This window comes from Meles meles, chromosome 3, assembly GCF_922984935.1.
Source record: "Meles meles chromosome 3, mMelMel3.1 paternal haplotype, whole genome shotgun sequence".
Taxonomy (NCBI): Eukaryota; Metazoa; Chordata; class Mammalia; order Carnivora; family Mustelidae; genus Meles; species Meles meles.
Genome location: NC_060068.1, coordinates 148,217,719 through 148,239,431, shown reverse-complemented (window position 1 = coordinate 148,239,431; position 21,713 = coordinate 148,217,719). Strand labels below are relative to the sequence as shown.

Below are 21,713 nucleotides of genomic sequence, written 5' to 3'. Positions count from 1 at the left end.
TGGGAAACCCAGGTTCTTTTTACCTTCCTCTCTACAGCCACGGGCTATCTGTAATTTTTTAATGACTGCCAAGTATAAGCCCTCTTGGAGACCTTATGATGTAAAGGTAGAAAGAGGCAAATCTGTACTCATTAATAAAACAAAACATTGGATTAGAGTATATTGATAAAATAAAATATTCATGATATTAGTTTATTTTCTATTGAATTTATTAATAATCTTTATGTATATTTATATATGTATGGCTTTGAGCAAAGACAAAAGAAATACTCTAATTCGTCCCTGATCATACAGTTGTTGTAAGAATCAGCTTTTCTACTATTTTCCCAGCAGCAGAAAGACCAATCTTTTCAATAATACATTTCTTTCTGTACAGATTAAAACTCCATACTTATGGGCTTAACTATGTACAGAGAAAAGAGGTCACTTTTCAACTAGCAATGGACTTTTATATTACAGGAATGTGAGTCAATTTTTTTTCTTAACCTAAGCATTTATATTCATACATATATATGTATATAATTTACCCTGTACCATTTTTTTTAGTTTAACATATAAACCTTAGTTTTTTGTCCATTCTGTTACAAAGTGAGTAAAAATTTTATGGTTGCACTGAAAGACCATGCAATTCAATTTTGCTTGTGTTTCCCAATAGTGCTCAAAATAAAAAACCAAAAATTTATATATAAAAATATTTCACTACCAAACCCATTAGTGCTATCAAATGTAAACCTTTAATAATTTAAAGGACCAATACATGATCTTAATAAATTGAAGTTAATTCTCAATATTTTAATAAAATAAAGGAGTTTTGTACTGATATGTAAATGGTCTTGCAGCTTTCCCATAGGTTCTGGGTAGACTGAACAATCCCCTTCTTACACCATTCCTGACATGCCATCAGATATCACCAGCATGTTAATGACAACATTACATTGACTAGCATAGTTGATTACTTCCACACAAGCTGGGATCTGTTAGAAAGGAAACATAACAACTCATTTTGGTAGTATAGGTATTATATCCATAAAAGGCATAACAGGCAGCATGGATCCATTTTAGAGTTTTTGCTTTTTGTTTTGTTTTCTGTCCTCAAGTCTGTCTGGAGGCCCTGCCCCGTTTAATGTGTGATCTTTGTTAAGTTCTTCTTAAATGCATCGCCAGTGTCAAAGATACCGAAGACCTCCATTTTAGGTCATTCTCTTTAACTTGGGTTATTTACAGAAGTTGGTTATTAGGAATCTTCCAATTGTGTTCCAGTCATCCACCACATTTGTGGGATGCATTAGGCACAAATGATTACTAAGGGACTTCTCTGAGAAGAAGCGGATGTTCACAGATCATGGAGAGTTAAGGAAACAGACAAACAAACAATGCTCACATTCAGTTTGCCCCCTGCTTTCTGTCATCACATCCATACAAATTCCAGCACATTCTGAGTAACGAATCTCCTAAGGGCTATGTTAGTCACCACATGCCTTAAGATTTACTAACCATTTTATTACAATACACATAGAACAAAGCGTGTGTTCCCAGACATGATGCTATCGTGTACTTAGTTATTTTAAATGAACACCAGGGTAAACTACCAACTACCAACAGTGAAGACACAGAACACACTGGCAACTCCAATCAAGCTGTGGTTTACAAATCATTACTTAAATAATAGTAATAATATAAATGAAAGTGAAAACCTCACTTCTAGACTTAAGTCAGAGATCCAAGTCAGCCTTACAGGAATTTTAAGATAGGCAATTAATGAATGGTTATACTTTTCTAGAAATGAGAAATACTGTAAGCCTCTCCCTACAGTGACTGATCTGAACCTATTTTTTTTTTCCCCCAAAAGGCATGCAGGGACTATTTTCAGATGCTTGGTTATGGCAAGAAGGAAGAAAAGTAATGATTTTTGGTGTAATACAAGCAATCTGTAGAATTGAGCATACAGTTTTGCATAAAACATTGCAGGTTAAAATAATATTGTAGGTTTCAAGCCATTGCATTACAGTTGAATAACTGTCACAATTAGGTTTTGTAAAATTTCAAACTCTAAGTTTTGAAGTGAAGCAATAAAACTAAATTCTTAAGTGATGACTTTTACCTTCATACAGCACAGAATAGCTATTTTTATTCGGGTTGAAAAAGTTATTTACAACTAACATTGAGTCTTGGTAAAAGTCCGATAACACATGAAGACAAATATCCCCTCAGCTTTCTGAAAGGTCAATGAACATGTTTGAGGTTAGAGATATTCCTAATGGTGGCAATGTTAGTCTCCAACCGTGGCCAAGCATACCATGTGTTCTGTAACCTAATTCAAAATTGAAAGCACCAAAATACAATTTGGATCTATAAAATGGGACTTGCTATTTAATTCTCCATAATCAATGATTAACAATTTAGATGCAGAGACACAGCTAATGAAAGTTTTGGTTGGTGCTATTCAGTAGCTCACTTGAGTTGCCTAATAAAATCAGAGTTTTGTTTCCACTGAATCCAAGAACTCTTCGTAAAGTAGAGCAATACATATATCAAAGGAATTCAGTAAACGTAGGTTAAAAATAAATGATCTTACAACAACGTTTTAAATCCTTTAATGATTTAAAGAAAGGAGACATATAACACTGAATGCTAAACAGGTCTTTTGAACTTCTCTTGGGAATTTAGATAGATATTTAATAGTAGATATATATTTATATATTGTACATTTTGCATGTAGGCCAGAGCTGTCTAAAATATCTCTTCATAGTAGGCTATAGGAATCTATCAGGAGATAGAATAAAATAAGATCTGAGGAGATTCTCAGTTTATTAGAGTATTTCTTTCTGCTTTGACAATCAGCAGGGATCATAAATTTGAAGCAAATCGTGGCTTTTCTGCCTCTGGGTCTGTAGTTAAGACGGAGGAAGACTCTCTCGGAAGAGCAGCTGCTGGTGGAGGGGGCGCGGGAGGGGCTCCTCGGTTAGGGGGAATGGCTCCCGAGGACATCTGTCGGAACAGGGTGACTCGCGGGGGGACGGTGCCCCTGCCCCCTGCCTGCAGGCCCGGGCCGTGAACGACGGTCACGGGCTGAGGGATGGAGGCCAGGGACTCGCCCACAGTGGGATGAGGTCTGGAAATGAGAGTGGAAACCTCATGGGGCAGCGAGGGCTGCGAGGCCGACAGGGGCCTGACTTCCCGGGTCAGGCTGGTGTTGTGCAGCGCCTGCGTGCTCCTGTGCACTTCGTTTTTCGGCGTGGAGCTGCCGGGCGTCTGCGGCTGCGGGGGCGGCTGCGGGGGTTGAGGGGGCGGGGGCTGCTGGAGCTGCTGCTGCTGCTGCTGCTGCTGCGTGAGGGACAGCTGGGACGCAGTGGGGGAGGCATAGTGGAAAGTTCGAGTGGCCAGCGGGCTCTGTACGGGAGGGCTGCAGACCGCGGTGGTGTAGGAGCAGGGCGACAGGATGGCGGACGGCTGGGGGGTCTGCGTGCTGGGGCTGGGGGAATGCAGGTTGCTGTGGGACAGACTGGTCGCTGTGTACACCGGCGGAGACTGTGTCCTCATGCGGGAGGTCGGAGTCGTGGTGGAAGAGGTGGAATTCAGGGCTGTCATCTGGGGGTAATTGATCGGAGCGATCGCCTGCACCATCTCCCGGTCGTGCTTCACTATCTGCTTCAGGATCTCGTTCTCCTGATTGTTGAAAACGCCGGTGTTCAGATCCTTCTGGAACTTCTGCAGAAGAATGGAATTTTTCTTTCCTGTCAGCGGAACAAACAGAGCCACTTAGAAAGCTGCGGAGGACGGACGACAAGCCCAGGGGAGAGTGGCTCCTGGAAACCCAAGTATGCCAGTGTTTCGCGGAAGACGCTTGAAAGCCAAATACTCACCTTCAGGCGCCAACGGAAAGGTGGCTCCTGCCCTTCACGCTTCCTGTATCTCTCTGGGAAATCTTACCTTCTATGCAAGTCAGGTTGAAGTCTGTAATAGATGGCAAGAGCCATCTTACAGGAGAGAGGGAGATATTGGACATGAGGGCTTCTTTGAAGGGTGGGAGAAGAAAGGGTATTTGGATCAGGATGGGCCTGGAATCAAAATTTAAGTTTAAAGCTACCTTTTTTCAGGAAACTACTATGGAACACTTACTATGTGACAGGTACCCTACAGAAGACTTTAGACAGACTTATTGTATTTAATCCTCAACTCTTGGTGGTGGATGTGTTTATAATCCTATTTCACCCCTTAGGAGAACAGGACATAGGAAGGTTGGAACAATATCCAAGAGAAGCGGGTTACTAAGAAACAGGACTGGGGAAGGAAAACAGCAGATATGATCGCAGATCCTTACTAAGAACCACGAACCAGCTGCAGGTATCAGTATGACGGTAGCACCTTCTAGAAATGCAGTCAGTTAGGCTCCCTCCTCCTTGGGGACCGCGATGCTGCATCTTACTGAGATGCTCAGGAGATTGTCACGTGCAACTCTGAGGAACCCTTGTGGCAAGTCTCTGCCTTTGACCCGTGCCCCATGCCAGGGATCCTCCACCAGACATTCATAGTCTTCTCATCTCTGGAGCTTTGAAAAATACTGATTTTCATCTGGACCCCATTAATTAAACCACAATAACCAGACATGGGGTCCAGATTTCAGATTTCAGTCCTTTCAAAGCATACTTCCTCAGAGGACTTTTATGCACCGCCGGCTGAGAACCACTTCATAATCCTTCTTTTTCTGAAAGATCTTGGTGAGGATTAAGAAGCATCGTGTATGGCAGGTTCTCAGCTCCCTCTAGAACCTCAGTAAGCAGCACCTCTCCTTACTGCCATTGTCTTTGGAGTGCTTTGCAGTAAGTAGACATTCTCCGGCAGGATGATGACAGAATCAAAATTAGATCGATGAAAGGGGAAAATTAGTGACTTTTAGTGACTTTTGGTGACATTGGTAACCAATCAATGACATTGGTAACATAATTCCCAGATAAATACCGTAACTGAAAAGTGAATGAATTTGCCATATTGCTAAATAAAGTTAGAAGGAATACTTTTTAGTGGAAATATATGTTATAATTTACTTAGATGCTGGCAAACTATCATTTTAAATGACTGCCGAAATAAATGTTTCTCCTTATAGAACTGTTCTAATTTTCTCAAGAACAAAAGCTCCTATATCCGTAATAAATATAAATGCTTATTTAGCAGATTGCCTTAACTAAATATGGTCTATATGTATGAGCAATAGCCACAGAATGAAGATAATATTTCATTGTGATCCTGTGAATAGTCAACATTTCATAATGTAAATATCTGTGAACTTGTGGAGAAATAAAGATTCTAATGCGCTGTTAGAATTTTGTAAGGATCAAAACTGCAAATGCTTGGTGCTTATTAGCTACTTTATTGTCTGTGTTATTGAGCGCAAACCATTTCATGCAAATTTGTTTATAAAAATTAACTGGAAAAAGTTAGATGAGAGTGAAGCTGATCAGAGTAACAGAAATTCTTTGTTAAAATATCCTGATTTTCATTGGAGAGTGTATGTAAAATGGTGAGTGCTGTGAAGTGTGTAAGTCCAACGATTCACAGACCTGTACTCCTGGGGCAAATAATACATTATATGTTAATAAAAATAATTAATACGAAAATCCTGATTTTAACACTTTCTCTAAAAATGTCTAGCTGGCTAAGCAGAAAAACGCATGTGTTCAGAAATTAGTCTCTAGCTCTACCATGAGCACTTACATACCACAAAGAGCCAAATTATTTTCAAATTAAATAAAGATGCTTTCAAGAATGCCCACTTTTATGGGCACTGTCTCTCTCGACACTGTGTTCTATTACCTGTCTAAATTGTCAGTATGGATTTCTGATGTGTGTTATGTCTAATGATAATGTCCAAATACTACCTTTACTTCTCCTAACCTAATTTCAGAGCTTAATGTATCTGTCATCCCACTTCTGTAGAAGGAAAGAAAGATACAAAGTGCATAAGAAAAGCTGACATGAGATTACATCAATCAAAAATCCTTACCTTTAATAAGAATGAAGGACTTGTTTACTTCCAAGCGATCCCAGCCCCATCTCATTTGAGATCATTGATTCCTGCATCCCTCCCTACAACCTCTCTTCACGAATATTCATTGTCTACTACGTACTGCGAATGTAATAGTGAATTAGACATGACCTCTACATTTACAAATCTTAGCATCTTTAGAGCAACTGCAATAACAGAAGCAGTATTGTGATGGAGGAAATTCCTAGGGGGATGGGAGAACATACCCAGGATACTCAGCCAAGGAGCAGGAGTGGGCTCGGAGGTCACAGAAAATTTCTACGGGGAAGTGATGTCTAAACTCAGGTTATGACAGCGGAGTAGAGGTAAGCAAGGAAGAGGGGCAGAGCATGGTAGGGTGGGGGAAGAGGATTTAGGTGTAGAAAATGAATGCATACAGCTTCTGACATCAGAATGTTCTAGCGTATCTTGGGAAGCTAACAGCAAGCCAATCTGATCTAACTATACTATAGCAATTCTTCAAATCTTTTGACTAGTGTAACTAATATAAGGTCTAATTTATATATTCTTACTGGAGAGCAGAGAAGCCTATAAAATAGGTTGATGTTTACAAAGTAAAGCGTCTAAGTTAGGTACTTCTAGGAAGGCTTTTCCTGCTTGAGTCTGTATTACAAACGTTTCCAAAAGTTTCTACAGAGATAATTAAAATGTACAAGTTTTCAGTTCTCAATATAAAACTAAAAATGAAAAGTTGATACATAATTTTTTTAAAAAACCTTGTAGTAAAATTATTTGGTTTGTAATGTAGACTCATACTATTATATTTTGAGTTCTATTTTAGTGCTACCTAAAATTTGTATCATTGCTTTTTACCTGAAGATTCAAATTGTTTTGTCATCACTGGGGAAATCAGATTGAGCAGCTAATAAAAATAGAGATGATTAAATAAACTCAGAATACTTAGACGAGAGTTAGAGAGTAGAAATAGGGCTAGAGCTAACTGCTAGTTCTATGCTAATTAAGAGGCAACCTATTATAGCATTTAGGACTTAGGATTGCAAATATATATCAGTCCACTAAAGTATAAATTGTACACAAAAAAGGTAGAAAACAGAAGAGAGTACCTATCCGATCTAGTCGGTCAATGGCAACCGTCTCGAAGGCTCGCCTCATCATTGGATATTCCTCCAGGACCTCATTGAAGTTGTCCACAGAAAGTGAATAAAGACGACAGTATGTATCAGCTCGAACACTGGCAGTGCGGCGGCCCTTGGTCAGCAAGCAAATCTCTATCAAACCAAGAGAGAAAGACTTGTTTGGTAATTTACTTTCAAAGACCACCAAGACCCACAATTAAAAAAAAAAAAAAGTCTCATGGTGTCATCAACCAATGATTGGCAGCATTTCCTATTTTATCAGTAAATTCCTTCTGACAAAAATATCCAATTGACAATACTCAACCTTAAAATAATGTTCATTGGTCCTGGCAATTCACAAACCTGTATCCCTGGGGATATAAATACATTATATGTTTATAAAAAAATAGAAAAGAAATAAAAAAATTTAAAAAAATAATGTTCATTGTTAAACAGTTAAATCTTTTAGTTCAAATGGAAAGCTGAAATGGAGTTATCTATCCTTTCGGCCCTCATTCCAACTCATCTGAAATAACAATAAAAATGTAAAAAAGAGAATCATAAATCCACAACGGAGTTGAACTCTGGAAGAAACTGTAATCAGGGCGCCTGGTGGCTCTGCCATGAGGTGTCTGCCTTTGGCTTAGGTCATGATTCCAGGGTCCTGGGATGCAGTCCCACATCGGGCTCCCCGCTCTGAGGGAAAGCCCGTTTCTCCCTCTCCACTCCCCCTGCTTGTGTTCCCTTTCTCTCGCTGTGTTTCTCTCTGTCAAATAAATAAATAAATTCTTAAAAAAAAAAAAGATACTGAATCAGACAAGATTTTTATTAAGTTTGGAAGGCAAAAGCAGATCATATGATATAGATAGAAACCAAAGTGAACCCACACACTGGCCTAGAAAGTCCTATGATCAGGAAAGCCTGGATCAGGTTTTGGGGCATGCATTCAGGCATGCCTTACGTAAGGGGAGATCTCATTCCCAATGAGATGGGTATAGAAAACTATATTCCAAATGCACAGAGAGGCTTCCTATTTCAATAATTTCTAAGAAAAATTCTTTTTGGAGAATTAGATTTCCAAAATACAGTAAATCAAACATTTTCCAAATTTGGATTTCCTTAGTTTTTAACTTAAATGAGTCTATAAGTGATAATTTTTTATTTCATTTCTCTAAATTTATTATTAAACTCTATAGATCAATTTTTTTAAAAAATTAGAAATATTTAAAAAATTTAGTTTCAGGATAACCAGTTTGAAAAAAGAAATGGCAGAAGCATTTCTGAATACACAATTTCCTAACATAAGGAAATAATAGCAAAATAATTATTGAAAGAGGTCTAAATGCACACTCTTTGGAACTTTTTAAGTAAGTTCTGTTCATGCTGATAAACACGGTGAATAAATTATGTGGTAGGCATTATGTATTTGATGTTAGGACTGGAAATATGAATCAAACATATTATCTACTTTTGTGTTATTTCTATACTGATGACTTAAAAAAAAGATTTCATCTTAATTGAGAGTTCATTTAAATGCAATCTGGTAAGAACAATAATACAGGCTGTGGGTATACTGGAAATATTAAGAGGCACATTTGAACCAATCTGGGAAGATAGCATTTTAGGAAATGCCACTGAAGCAACCACTTATGTTGTTGTTCACGCTGGTAAACATGTAAATTTAATAAGCAATATTGTGGAGTGTTCACGTTTGTGTGCATGCACGCATCTGTGTGTAATAGTGTATGTAGAAAGATGAGTCTATATTATATTTAAACATAAAGCATATTATCACATCATGGAATTTGCTGGCTACTCTAAACAATGTGATAAAATAAGTATTTTTAGCACTACCCCCCAATTAAATTCCTATTGGTCACTAAAGTACTAACGCCATATTATATAATTTATAATTGGGACATTAGAGTAAACTGATGGTAAACATATTACTGCTAAGTGTTGCATTCAAATTTGTGCAAGTTGTCATGTAGAATGGTTAGGTTATAAACGTCATGGAAAATAATCAGTAAGATGTAACAAAGACCTTAAAAAGTATCCATAGTCTTCAACCCAGAAATTTCACTGGACAATCTAACCCAAGGAATACTCTGTAATTAGAGCAATGTTGGGAGATGGAGAGGAGAAGTGAGTTGGGGGAAATTGGAGGGGGGGACAAACCATGAGAGACTGTGGACTCTGAGAAACAAACTGAGGATTTGGAGGGGAGGGAGGTGGGGAGTTGGATGAGGCTGGTGGTGGGTATTATGGAGGGTGTGTATTGCAGGGAGCACTGGGTGTGGTGCATAAACAATGAATGCTGGAACACTGAAAATAAATAAAATAAAATGAGGGGAAAAAAGAACAATGTTTACACGGTGATACATATTTATTTAATAACATCTGAAAATGTGAGCATGCCCTAAATGTTTAACAAGTCAAGATACAACCAAGTACATGGCCACTGGATGAACTATGTGGCGATTATGAAAAGTGAAGCTTTTAAAGTCAGTGTGATAACCATGAATGGTCATGAAAGCTTGAGTGAGAAAAGGAGGATCGTAATTACAGTCTGATAAAAATGATCATAATGATAATAATAACATCTACCAATATGCCTTGCTCCGGATGAAAAACATTCCTTTACACAGATGTGCATTTTTTCGATGTCTCTTTATATAAATTATTTTTATTTTGTGATGTGCATAACTTATTTAAAAATTTAATAATTTAAAAAATTATTTGAATAATTTAAAATAATCAATTAACAATTAAATAATTAAATAATTAATAAAATAAATTTATGTGTTTTGGCACTTATGTTTTTAATTTCCAAATGCTTTCCATTTTCCTATGTTTATTGCTTTCTCATTATATCCTTTTCTTTCATTATAGATGTAATGTCCCCTATCTCCTGACGGGCGTTAAGAGTTCTGAATATGAATGACACAAATACGCTACAACATGGACAGACCGCAGTATGTTTCACAAGCGTAAGTGGAAGAAGCAAGACATGAGTCCACATGTTCTATGATTCCATGTATGTGAAGTATCCAGAGAAGGCAAATCTAGAGAGACAAATTATTAGTTGCTTGGGAGAGTGGGTGAGAAAGGAGACTCACAGTAAATGGGTACAAGAAATCTTACTGGGGTGATGAAAATGTTCTATACCCGATTTATGGTGATGGCTTCAAATTTAGTAGATTTAATAAAAAATTAAATTGTACACTTGACATGGGTGACATATATGTAAAATATATTGCAATAAAACTATGAAAGTGAAAAGAAAAACGGGCTTTTGTTTTTATATTATATATATATTTTAGTGCCTTTCTGTTTTCTAAATCCTTTCTCTTCACTATTTCTGCCTCTGTGTCTGAGCTTTTCCTTGAATGTTTAATGGTTTCTTCAGGTAATCCACTGACATCCTTCCACATTTAAGGATGAAAAATCTGGTGATGTGGCATAAAATGTTGATGTGGAGTTTCTCTTTAGAGCAAAGGGATAGGCAATTTGTTCTCTTATTTCCTCAAATTCTGGAATGAGGAAGGCTTTACTCTAGGGTCACTACTAAGTCCTAGTTGTCTGCCTTCTTCACCTGCTTTCAAAGAAGAACCTCAGGAGAATAAAATGCCTGGTTACAGGCTGCTGGGCAATGTGGAGTGAGGGACAGATAACCCTTTGTATCATATACAGTCTTGGGTAGGGCCTCTGTTTTATCCCTCACTTTTCATTTGGCTCTCTGGAGTCCTAGGGTCTCAACTGGGAGACATTCTTGGGTTCTGCCAGGAGATCTGCTCCTTCCCTGGCCACAGTCTTTCATATGTATACCCCAAGTTCCCTCTACTTTCCCTTCAAGTTTCATCAGTAATCAGCAGCATACTTAAAACAAATTTTTGGCTTAAACAACTGAAATTTTATGTCATCACAGTTCTGGAGGCAACACAAAATTCTTCAGCCATTAATTCTTGGCAATAATCTCGTAGTGAGAAACAGAACAAACGAAGGTGTACTCACTAGAGGAGTGAAGGTATACTCACTGGTCAGTGTGAAAACCACTTTGAATAGTCCCTCCTTTGGCTCCAAAGTCTTTGTTTCTACCATGAATAACAAAATTAATACAAGCCAACAACTTAGCAATGAAAAAAGCAAACTTCTGATTGGAAAGGAGTCTTAGATTTCATGAAATGAATTTCTAGACTCAGTATGTGAGTGGAGCAGCTGCTTCTCCATGAATTAATTTTTGATTATTACTAAGTTATTTTGGAGATCTGCTTATTGAGGGAAGAGAGTCCTGTGTCAGGTGTTACAGAGTTTTTGTGTATTTCCTCTGTGTGTGTGTGTGTGTGTGTGTGTGTGTGTGTGTGTGTGTGTGTATTTGGTTTTGGATAAAAAACATAAAGAAAAAGCATTTTATTCATCTGTATCTCATACTATCCTTGAGGTTCCTAAGAAATTATGGATATATTAGTTTGTCACTTTTATTTTCTTGTATTGGATTTTCTAATTGTTTCCTTAAAATTACTTATCTCCCTCACTGGTTTGACATTTTAAAGATAGCAATTATACAGTGACATTATTGTATCCCTCCCAGAGACTGCAACCTTGAGTTTTGAACCCAGAGAACATTATTTTAAAATGCTTATGAGTACATCAATGATAGTGGATGAACCCAAGCTTCACACTAAGTTCTATTCTTAAGTTTTCAACAGTGTAATATTGGTTTTCCTGTGAGGTATCTCCCCTTTGTAAGAGAACTTGCCAAATGATTTATGTGCTTTCTCTAAGCAACACAACACATCTTTGTGGGTTTTGTGCAATATCTATAATGAAGAAAGTACCTAGACTGTTTGGTAATATTTTCTTCAACATAGATGATACTGTTTCTCACCAGGTAGAAAACTAACTTGCTTTTGGGTGCTCAGATGACTTCACACAAAAAGTGAAGTTCACAATGAAATAAAATTGAACTCCCAAAGAACAAAACTAAGTGTATCTTACAGAAATAAGTTTTTTTAAAAAAGAATATTATGGCACATTTTCTAGACCATGTTGATGTTCCAATCTTCTTACTTCTCCCTGTTTATTTACTCTTCAAGAACTAAACTGGGAATTTCCCGGTGGTGCTATCACTGTTTTAAGAATTTCAGTGCAAATTTACTTGGAAGTAAGTCCCTTTAGCTGGATACAAATTTCTAAATTATAATCTAGAGCACAAGTATTTGGGGACTTGACATATTAATTTTAATTTTCTATGATTCTCCTGTTTTGTTTTTTTTTAACAGGGTAAGTTATTTCACTTAATGAAGAGGTAAACTGACAGTAAAGCAGCCTACCACAGGCACATTGGAAACTGTTTTCAGTTTCAACATTATAAAGAGTTATGTTACAGGAGATTAAATTGGACTCACCACTATATGTATATATATATATATATATATATATATATATATATATGCACACACACACACTTTTAATAAACCTTAAGGTATGAGATATATTCAACTACTCAGTGCTATTTTTGCAGACATCAGTTAACTTTATAAGCATTTCAGTGACATTACTCCTACCTATACAAAGTCATTTTATAAATGGCGTCAAGAATTTTGCAACTCAGAAATATTTCCATGACCCCTAAAACAGTTTGACATTGCAGTAACACAGGAACTTATGACAGAAATGTGTACGGTAATATGTTCAACCTGAGTTTCTAGAATTTATAGGAACATTTGTACTTGGTTGCTCGTAGTAACCTAAGCAAGAAGCTGCTTCCTTTTTTGTATCCAAGATCATGAAATAAAAGTAATTCTCCGCTGTGTATCAAAATACTAATTTCCTCTAAATTAGTTAGGCTCCTAATCTAGTGTCTCATAGTATGTGCAAGAGGAAATAACACTTTTTTTTGTTTTCTTTCTATATCTTTATTTGTAATCTTTCTATATTTATACTAGTGAACTAGGAAAATGTCACCTCTTATAGCATAGGAGCTGGTAACATCTGGCTTAAATCAATCTGCATATCAAGCTTGGCTGGTAGAAGCACTTGAAATGTCTGTCACATGGATTTGAATAGCAATCGAGGGAATTTGGAGTAGAATTAAATAGATATAAATTTGTAGTATTGATGTATTTTGAAATATTTCACGGGGCACCTGGGTGGCTCAGTCAGTTAAGTGTCTGTCTTCAGCTCAGGTCATTTTTCTTGGGATCCCCACGCAGAGGTCCCTGCTAAGCAGGGAACCTGCTTCTCCCTCTCCTTCTGTTGCCCCCTCTGCTTGTGCTCTCTCTTCCTCTCTCTCTCTCTAATAAACAGACAAAATCTTTAAAAATAGAAATATTTCACATTTTTAATAAGCTTCTGAAACAGATCGAATATAACATATTTCCAAATTCATATAATTCAGAAGAAGAGTTATGATAGTCTAATAAAAATAGAATATCCAATTTTGTTTTATTTTCTAAGGATACAACTGATTATTTCAGTTCTCACAGATACTGTCACATTTGTATGACTATTAGCATCTCCTACCACCAGTTATGCGGTCATTTGTATCATCTAAAGTTACTGCTTTGCAAAAAAAATCTTAGCTCTCCCCCATATGTTTGGTCAATTCATCTCTCTTAAAGTAGAGCATTTAGGGTGATCACCTGCAGCTCTGAATATTGGCCTAGTAGTGGCATTTCAGACAGGTTAAGCATTGGCAAAGCAGTTACAAGGATTAACTAAAATAGTGCTTACAAAGTGTCCGGCACAGCCTCGCACAGTGTGAGCCCTCCTGAAACATGCGTCCCTTCCTTTCCCCCTTAAGTTCCCTCTCTTCTTACTGTATTATTTTTCCTTGTGATTTTGACTCTACCTGCTGGAACAAAGAAAAAAGTAATGTTTCGTATACTAACTAACTGTTCAAATTTGTGAAATATAATTATCAGCTCCCACACCTTCCACCCTCTTGTAAACAATCTGTCCATCAACTAACCACCCCAATTCCTTAGACTTGTCTCAAGTGAGAAGATTTCACACCCATGGGCACCCTTCTTAATTATCTTTGTCTCCACTTTGCTTGATAATCGTGCATCTTAGACCCTATGGCACATTTTCAGACTTACTTGTTTATGTGATTATTTCTCTAAACTAGCTAATAAGGTCTTTAATGAAAAGTACAACCATCACACTTATAATATCTAGGGCTGACTGTGGATTTAGTCACATGATATCGTTTCGTTCAAGAAATAAAGAATGAGTGAATCAATGAATAAATGAAAAGTAGAAATGACTTACGGCGGTGTGCAAATACGTTTCATAAAACACAGTTGTGCACATTTGAGTACAACATTCCAAATAGCCATATCTTTTTGAGGAGCTTTGACCCCATCCACCAGAAGTTACATTACTCATATCTTTTATCTGGTTCCTATTGATTACAAACATGTTTGTGACATGATTGTTTCATTCTGTTAGATATACAGATGTTCCCATTAAGGTTTATACTTTCCACTTCTAAAACTCTCACTCCTTACTGTTCCAGATGATGGATGTGTCTTTAAATTCTACTGTGACTTCTTCAACTGCCTAATGTCTGCATAAAATCTGCTTTTCACAATACTATTTATAACCTGTTATCTACTATATATTTATACTACTTGTCTTTCGCAGTTAAAATACTTGATGGACTATCTCAGTAATTTTCAAAATATCGGCTGGGTAGAAAGAAAGCAATCACTGCCAGCCCCATATTAGTCCATGTGACATATAGAAGATTAAAGGGGATCTGTTATGTGATTGGAACAAAAATCACATAAAAAATATCAAAGCTAAGAAGGGTAAGACCATACTTTTCCCGATTTCTATCCATCATTAAAAATCCACCGGACCACTCCAAATCTTCCCTTTTGATTTTAAATCTACCAACACTCAACTCTTTAAAAGTTAATCAAACACCGTGAATTATAAATGCCTTTAAAAAGCAGCCAGCTTTTAAAAAATTCATCAAATGATTTCGGCTCTTAGCTACATCAACTGCGTTTTCTTGAAGTGATATCTTGACAGTTCTGTTTTCCTATGTGGTTTAATATGCTTACACAAAATGAAAAAGAAAAAAAAAAGTACAGCAGAGGGGCGCCTGGGTGGCTCAGTGGGTTAAAGCCTCTGCGTTCAGCTCAGGTCATGATCTCAGGGTCCTGGGATCGAGCCCCGCATCGGGCTCCCTGCTCAGCAGGGAGCCTGCTTCCTCCTCTCTTTCTGCCTGCCTCTCTGCCTACTTGTGATCTCTGTCTGTCAAATAAATAAATAAAATCTTTTAAAAAAAAGTACAGCATAAATAATAGTCTAAACAGAAAATATATTCACTAGATATTCATGAGGCAAGTCTACTACAGCAAAACAGTTATTTGTCTCCAAAGCTTCCCCCAGTTTCTCTCCCTGTCTCTTTCAGTCACCTATACACATACACGTGTGAGTGATAAACTGGGGATTTAAATAAACATTTTCTTGGTTTATTCAATGTAACAATGAATGGCTAACTGATTCATACTGGAATCTTCAGTGCAGTGCTTCCCACACTTTAATATGCATAAGACTGCCCTGGGTGTCTTTTTTTTTTTTTAAAACGTATTCACAAACTTTTATTTTTTTATTATTATTTTTTAAGATTTTATTTATTTGAAAGACAGAGATCACAAGTAGGCAGAGAGGCAGGCACAGAGAGAGAGCAGGGGGAAGCAGGCTCCCTGGGGAGCAGAGAGCCCGATGCGGGGCTCGATCCCAGGATCCCGGGATCATGACCTGAGCCAAAGGCAGAGGCTTTAACCCACTGAGCCATCCAGGCGCCCCAAGAATCCCCTGGATGTCTTGCTTAAAAGCAGATTAGGATTTTGTAAATAGGGGCTGCTGACAATGCATTTTTCTAACAAGGTTTTAGGTGATATCAGTGATGAGCTTTTTTTGGGTGGGGAGAAGTCTTGTAGCTGTCACACTTACATCTAAAACAGGGTTCCTTGCTTAAAAGAAATTGGAAAAAGAGGGCACAAAGGAATGGAAATTAAGGGATGGTATAAATTCAAGTCAACAAATGATTTTCTTATTGCACCTTGAAGGAAACTATGGGGTACATTAAAAAAAAACAACAGCAGAGTTTATAGGTCATTAGAAATCCAAACACAATATATAAACCAAGCTTGAGGATAATTCCCAATCTAAAATATCTGCTAAGGACTTTAACCTGATAAAAATCTAAAAATCCAGACAATACATGATCTGTCGGAATAGATTTCTGTGCACTTTTGGTGACAAGAGAAGGCTTAGGTAGGCTCTGAAAACAGTGTAGGAATTGCACTGCCCAGGCCAAGAGGATGCGGAAGACAGAAGAACGGGATGGGAAGGAAGATGGAGTGGAGCAGTGTCCTGTGCACAGGTTCAAAGGAGAGTTTGGGTTGGGGCTTGCATGGGACTATCGGAACAGCAGTCTCAGGATCCTAGGAGTTTGAGCAGGCAGAGAGAACAGCACTCTGCAAGTGAGGGCTTTGGTCTTGACTGACAATATTATTGCAAGGCTTCTGAAGGAAGGGAGTTGTGTATAAAGTATGGTTTTAGGGAAGAATAGATGGAATAGAGCTGAGGAGTTGGGTCTCTATAGGTGTCCTGCCAGACCTGGGAAAAACGCTCAGCTTCTCTTTCTCCAGAAGGTAAACTTGTTCTCTTTCACATCTGTTGTGAGAGATCTACAGTTGGCTTGTAAAATGAATGGGGGGGGGGTCTCCTAGCAGATTAAAAAAGATTTGTAAAGAAGTTTCACGATTACAGTTTGGGTATGAGGTGATGGGGATATGCCTCAAATAAAGCTGTGGCATCCAGAACAACAATGACTCTTAGAAGAATTACTGTAAATAAGGCTTCAAAAGAACCTGAAAGGTGATGAGGAATCTGTGAATTCTGAACTAGATGTAAAGGCAAACCACTAGAGGGTGTCTGCTTAGAGTGAGAGAAGATAAAAGGTTGTTTTGGGAAAAAAGGCAAGCAAAACTTCGACATCCAGAGAAAAATCTCATTTCATGAAACACTTTCTGACATGAAGCCAGGAGCTCTTTTTTGTAAAGCTGGTTAGAAGTAGTATTTGTGTTGTGTGTCCGAGTTGCTAAGCCTTCATCATGTAACTGAGTATGTGTATTTTTATAGGTGCGTCCATGATTGATGCCTGCTTAAAAGACAGGCAACCCAAACCTGGTCAGCAGCCCTCAGGATGGCCTGGCTGGAGAACTCTTCCCAATGGGGATGCTTTATATTGGATTGTGACTGACAAGCCTAATTATACCCTCTCATGGGGAGCCTGAAGTTGAGGAATGAATGAGGAAATTCAGGGATGGTCTAAGTTATGGGTATGGTGAATTTTCCTAAAATGGCTCCTGGAGTACTGGAATTGCTACGGGTTCCCAAGGGCTATTCTCTCTTGCCACAGAGTCAGCCTCTGACTTTCCTGGGGTGGTTTTCTGTGCTTCCTTTCTTCCCGTGTTTCCTCACAATAGGCTCTACCACTTCAGCTAACCCAAGTTTGACTCAATGCCACTCAGCCTGAAAGTGCCTGACTCATACACTTCTCCATCTGGAAACTCTTTCTAGATATTCATTCCTTTCCATTTTGTTAAAAGTCTCTACCTTTTCTTTTCTTACCCACTCTTGAGAGATTACGGTGAGTTCTTCAAGTCCAGTACATGAGCAGTCACAGAGAAGCCTTGAAGTGAGTAGAAAACTAACATCCTACCTACAGTTCCCATTTTCTACTTCTGAATACTCCAAGATATCAGTAGAGAGGTCAGCTGGAAATCTCTTTTTGGGCAAAGTAACAGCAAAAATGTATGAGGCAAACGAAGAAACCCTACTACCATCCCCTTATCCAGAAAATAGGCGCGCTCACAAATTAATCCTATCACAGGTTAAGTATCTGTTGATATCTTCTCCCTCCAAGAAGCATCGCTCTACATGACAACAAGTAAGCAAATTCAAGGTAATAATTACAATCATAAAAATGGTACTTAAATTCTGATTTAAAACGTTTGTGTATAACTTCAAGTATGTACTAATGATAAAAAATAATCCACATCAATAATTAGTTGGTTTAGTTACAGTAGCATGTATTAAGTGATAGGGGTAAAATGCATATGCATTAAATGAATAATAATAAGTAAAATATTTTATAGAATGCTTTTGCTTATGTTATTCAGAATGAATTATATCTGGGAGAATGGCTAGTTTTAAAATAAGAGGATATATCAGGATTCCCATAGCCAAATCCAACCTTCACATTTTTGCTGCTTTTTGTATTACATTAAGCATAGTTTTCATGTTTTTAAAGGTTTCTTAAACAATAAATAAATTAAAAGATAAATATGCAACAGAGACCATACATGGTCCACAAAGCCTAAAATATTTACTATTTGGCCCTTTACAGAGAAAGTCTGCCAATTTCTAGATTTTATAGACTTTCCCCCCCACCTTCCAAATAGATGACCTTTATCATATCTCAGTCAAATAAAATCTAGAAAGAAGAGCAGTCAGTGGACTAAAGATGCCTACACTATGATTTAGCTTGTGATTTCAAACAAAGTGACCTGAAGAATTGGGTCAAATGCCCCAATAGTTTATCTAAACTACAGTAAAAAAATTCCTTCCTGACCTACTTGGTCAGTATGATAAATGGACTTGAGGAAACTCTTCTACCAGAGATGGTCTGACTCTCATCTTGGAGAAAAGACATCTCATCTTTCATAAGCTTAACTGAGATGTGACTGCATCTTTTTTAATATATATCTAATAGAAACCTCACTTAACCAGGTAGTCAGTTAACCAGTATTTTCTTCCCAGGTTTGTGGAGAAGGTAGGGATAGAAGGAATATATCTTAAAAGTTATAGAAAGGGCTCACATGTTTCCTATTTCTTTGATTTTTAAGATTCATATTGTGGAATATTTTGAGTATTTATAAAAGGCAGAACAGTATACTAGTATACCATTAGAATACTAGCAGGATAATATAACATAGTCTAATAAACTATAGAACAATGTAAATAATAGTAAAAGAAATCCCTATATGTTCACCACCTAGCTTAAGCAATTATTAACTCAAAGCTAAACTTGTTTCACTGATAACTCACATATTTCCCCTCTCCCTGATTAATCAGAGATCAAATATATTAGTTCAACTGTTAAGTTCCACTCTGCATTACTAAAATATACTCACTCTAATATTGTTATACCTAAAAATTATCAGTAATTTCTTAATATTATCAAACATTAAGTCAGTGTTCAAATTTCTAACCAGGAACAAATTTTGTAAATTTGCCATTTCCAGGTCATGGCACTACTCTCTCCCTTTCCTAGATGAACCTTAAGTGGAAACATCCCCTAGAATCTACAACACTGGGGAGCCTGGGTGGCTTGGTTGGATAAGCATCTGACTCTTGATTTCAGTTCAGGTCATGATCTCAGGGTTTTGAGATTCAGCTCCATGTGGGGCTCCATGCTGGCATGGAGTCTGCTTGAGATTCTCTCTCTCCCTCTCCCTCTGCACCCCACCCCCCCCAAAAAAAACCCTACAACATTTAAAATAAGTACAAGTAAGTGTTGAAAGATGAAAGATGAAAGATATATAATCCATTATAATACTATGCCAGGACAAGAAAAGTATGCTCATGTATTTCAAAGAAAGACATTAACCTATTTTAAGAGAATATCAATTGAAAACAAAAAGAAATTCTGTTTTTGTTGAGCACAGTAAAATATAACAAGAATAACTTATTCCTAGAATATTGATTTATTGAGGTCTAACTTCGTTACTATTTTCTATACCATCATTATCGTGAGCAGAAATCCCTAAACAGAAGGAGGGATGACAACTGAAACTTCAGAGAACAAGTGAGGATGAAGGAAGAGCTGAAAGGATCTCAGAAGAAAAGAAAAATAAGTGCAAGAGCAATAAGCTTCTTGTTGTCAGATTTGTATTAATTATTGAATGTGTGTTTCAATATATAAAATTGAACGAGACTCTCCAGACCAGGGTCTCTCAACCGCAGCCCTATTTTCATTTAGGGTTGGATAATTCTTTGCTGTCAGGAGCTGTCCCAGGCATTACAAAATGTTCCACTGCATCTCTGGCCTCTACCATCCATGCTGGTAGCAAATCCTTCACCTAAAAGCACTGGATTGATGGACTGACAATAGTGTTAATGAGGTCATACTGTTGGGGCTCATATTTCCATAAACCCTGCCCTAAAAATCCAAGGTGTCTAAGGTGCCTGGATGGCTCAGTCGGTTAAGTGTTCAACTCTTGATTTTGGCTCAGGTCATGATCTTGGGGACCAGGGATGGAGCCCCGAGTTGGGCTCTGTGCTCAACGGGGAGTCTGCTTGAAAGTCTCTCCCTCTTCCCCTTCCCCACTCAAGCTGACTCTTTCTCTCTAAAATGCATAAATAAATCTTAAGTTCCAGGTGGCAAATGTGCTACTGCTTTTTGTCTTTGTACAATTTTTGCATCATCTTGACAACAGAAGCTTAAAATTATGTTTTGGACATCAAAGCAACTATAATTAAACTTTTTGGAGACGTCTGCTTTAATTACGCACTTTTGGGGGATAATCTTGATAAAACAGTTCACTTTAATAAGAGAAAGCTAATATTTAAGCATATTAGAAACCCTTTTTGAAAGCTCCATCCATTTTTTTCCCCATGCAAGTGTTAGGTAAATCAAGTTGGTTTACTAGTTTAATTAAATTGGATAAAAAAGATAAGCTAAAGAGCCATGGCATTTAGATAAAGGAAAAAAGAATAAAAAAACATTTAGTGTTAATAAATAGTAACTGATGTGCAAATTGTTGTGAAAGAAGTTTGATTAAGTTGGGGCTTTTTGATAGTGTGTGTGGACAAAAAAGCATTTGAGGACATGCAAAAACATAATATAGAGAAGCTTTTCTCTTTGGTTAGCTATGTAATATGATTCTGGAAGTGTTGTAAGAGTCACAAACGATGGTGTTTCTTTTGTGTTGGGATGTATGGTTAAGTTTCATAATATTTTCTTTGATGCAAAAGCAGAAAGAGGTTTTTTGCGGGGGGTAGAGAATAAAGAATGAAGAATGTGTGATATGTGTTACATAGCAGTGCTACATAATGAACAATATTCCCAACAACATGCTTCCTGTTACCGCCATGACTAATCCCGAAGAGTAGATAAGTAGGAGGTAGGGAGGGGAGTAATCTATATTAGCCCACTTGAAAACGTGCAAAAACTATTTTATTGTTTTTGATGCATTTTTAACTATCTGAAGTTATTTTATTTATTGATATCTTTTGTTTATTAATTGTCGTCAATGGGAATTGTAAACTGCATGAGGGCAGGATATAATTTCTCTTCCTCACTACCGAATTGCCATGACCTACAACAGTAGCTGACACTTTGTAGTTGTTCAATATTTGTTGATGGATGAATAAATTAATGAGTAGTTATGATATATTTAGATACGAACCAGTAACATATTTTAAAAAATTGTTTAATTAGGACCACGATATGGTCAGCACATTTTGTTCCCCAGATCTGGATACAAGTAAAAAGACATTAA

At 37.3% G+C, this 21,713-nt stretch overlaps 1 protein-coding gene across 1 annotated transcript in view; it reads right to left on the bottom strand.

Annotated features, from left to right (window-relative positions):
* Positions 1-207: 207 nt before the first annotated feature.
* The window catches only part of HCN1 (hyperpolarization activated cyclic nucleotide gated potassium channel 1), a 398,356-nt gene continuing 376,850 nt past the window's right edge, over positions 208-21,713 (bottom strand). Inside the window, exons 7-8 of the mRNA XM_046000839.1 lie at positions 7,108-7,272; positions 208-3,734 (exon numbers count right to left, since the gene is read on the bottom strand). Coding sequence (XP_045856795.1) covers positions 2,848-3,734; positions 7,108-7,272 — 1,052 coding nt within the window. The 3' untranslated portion in view covers positions 208-2,847. The remainder of the gene's footprint in view (positions 3,735-7,107; positions 7,273-21,713) is intronic.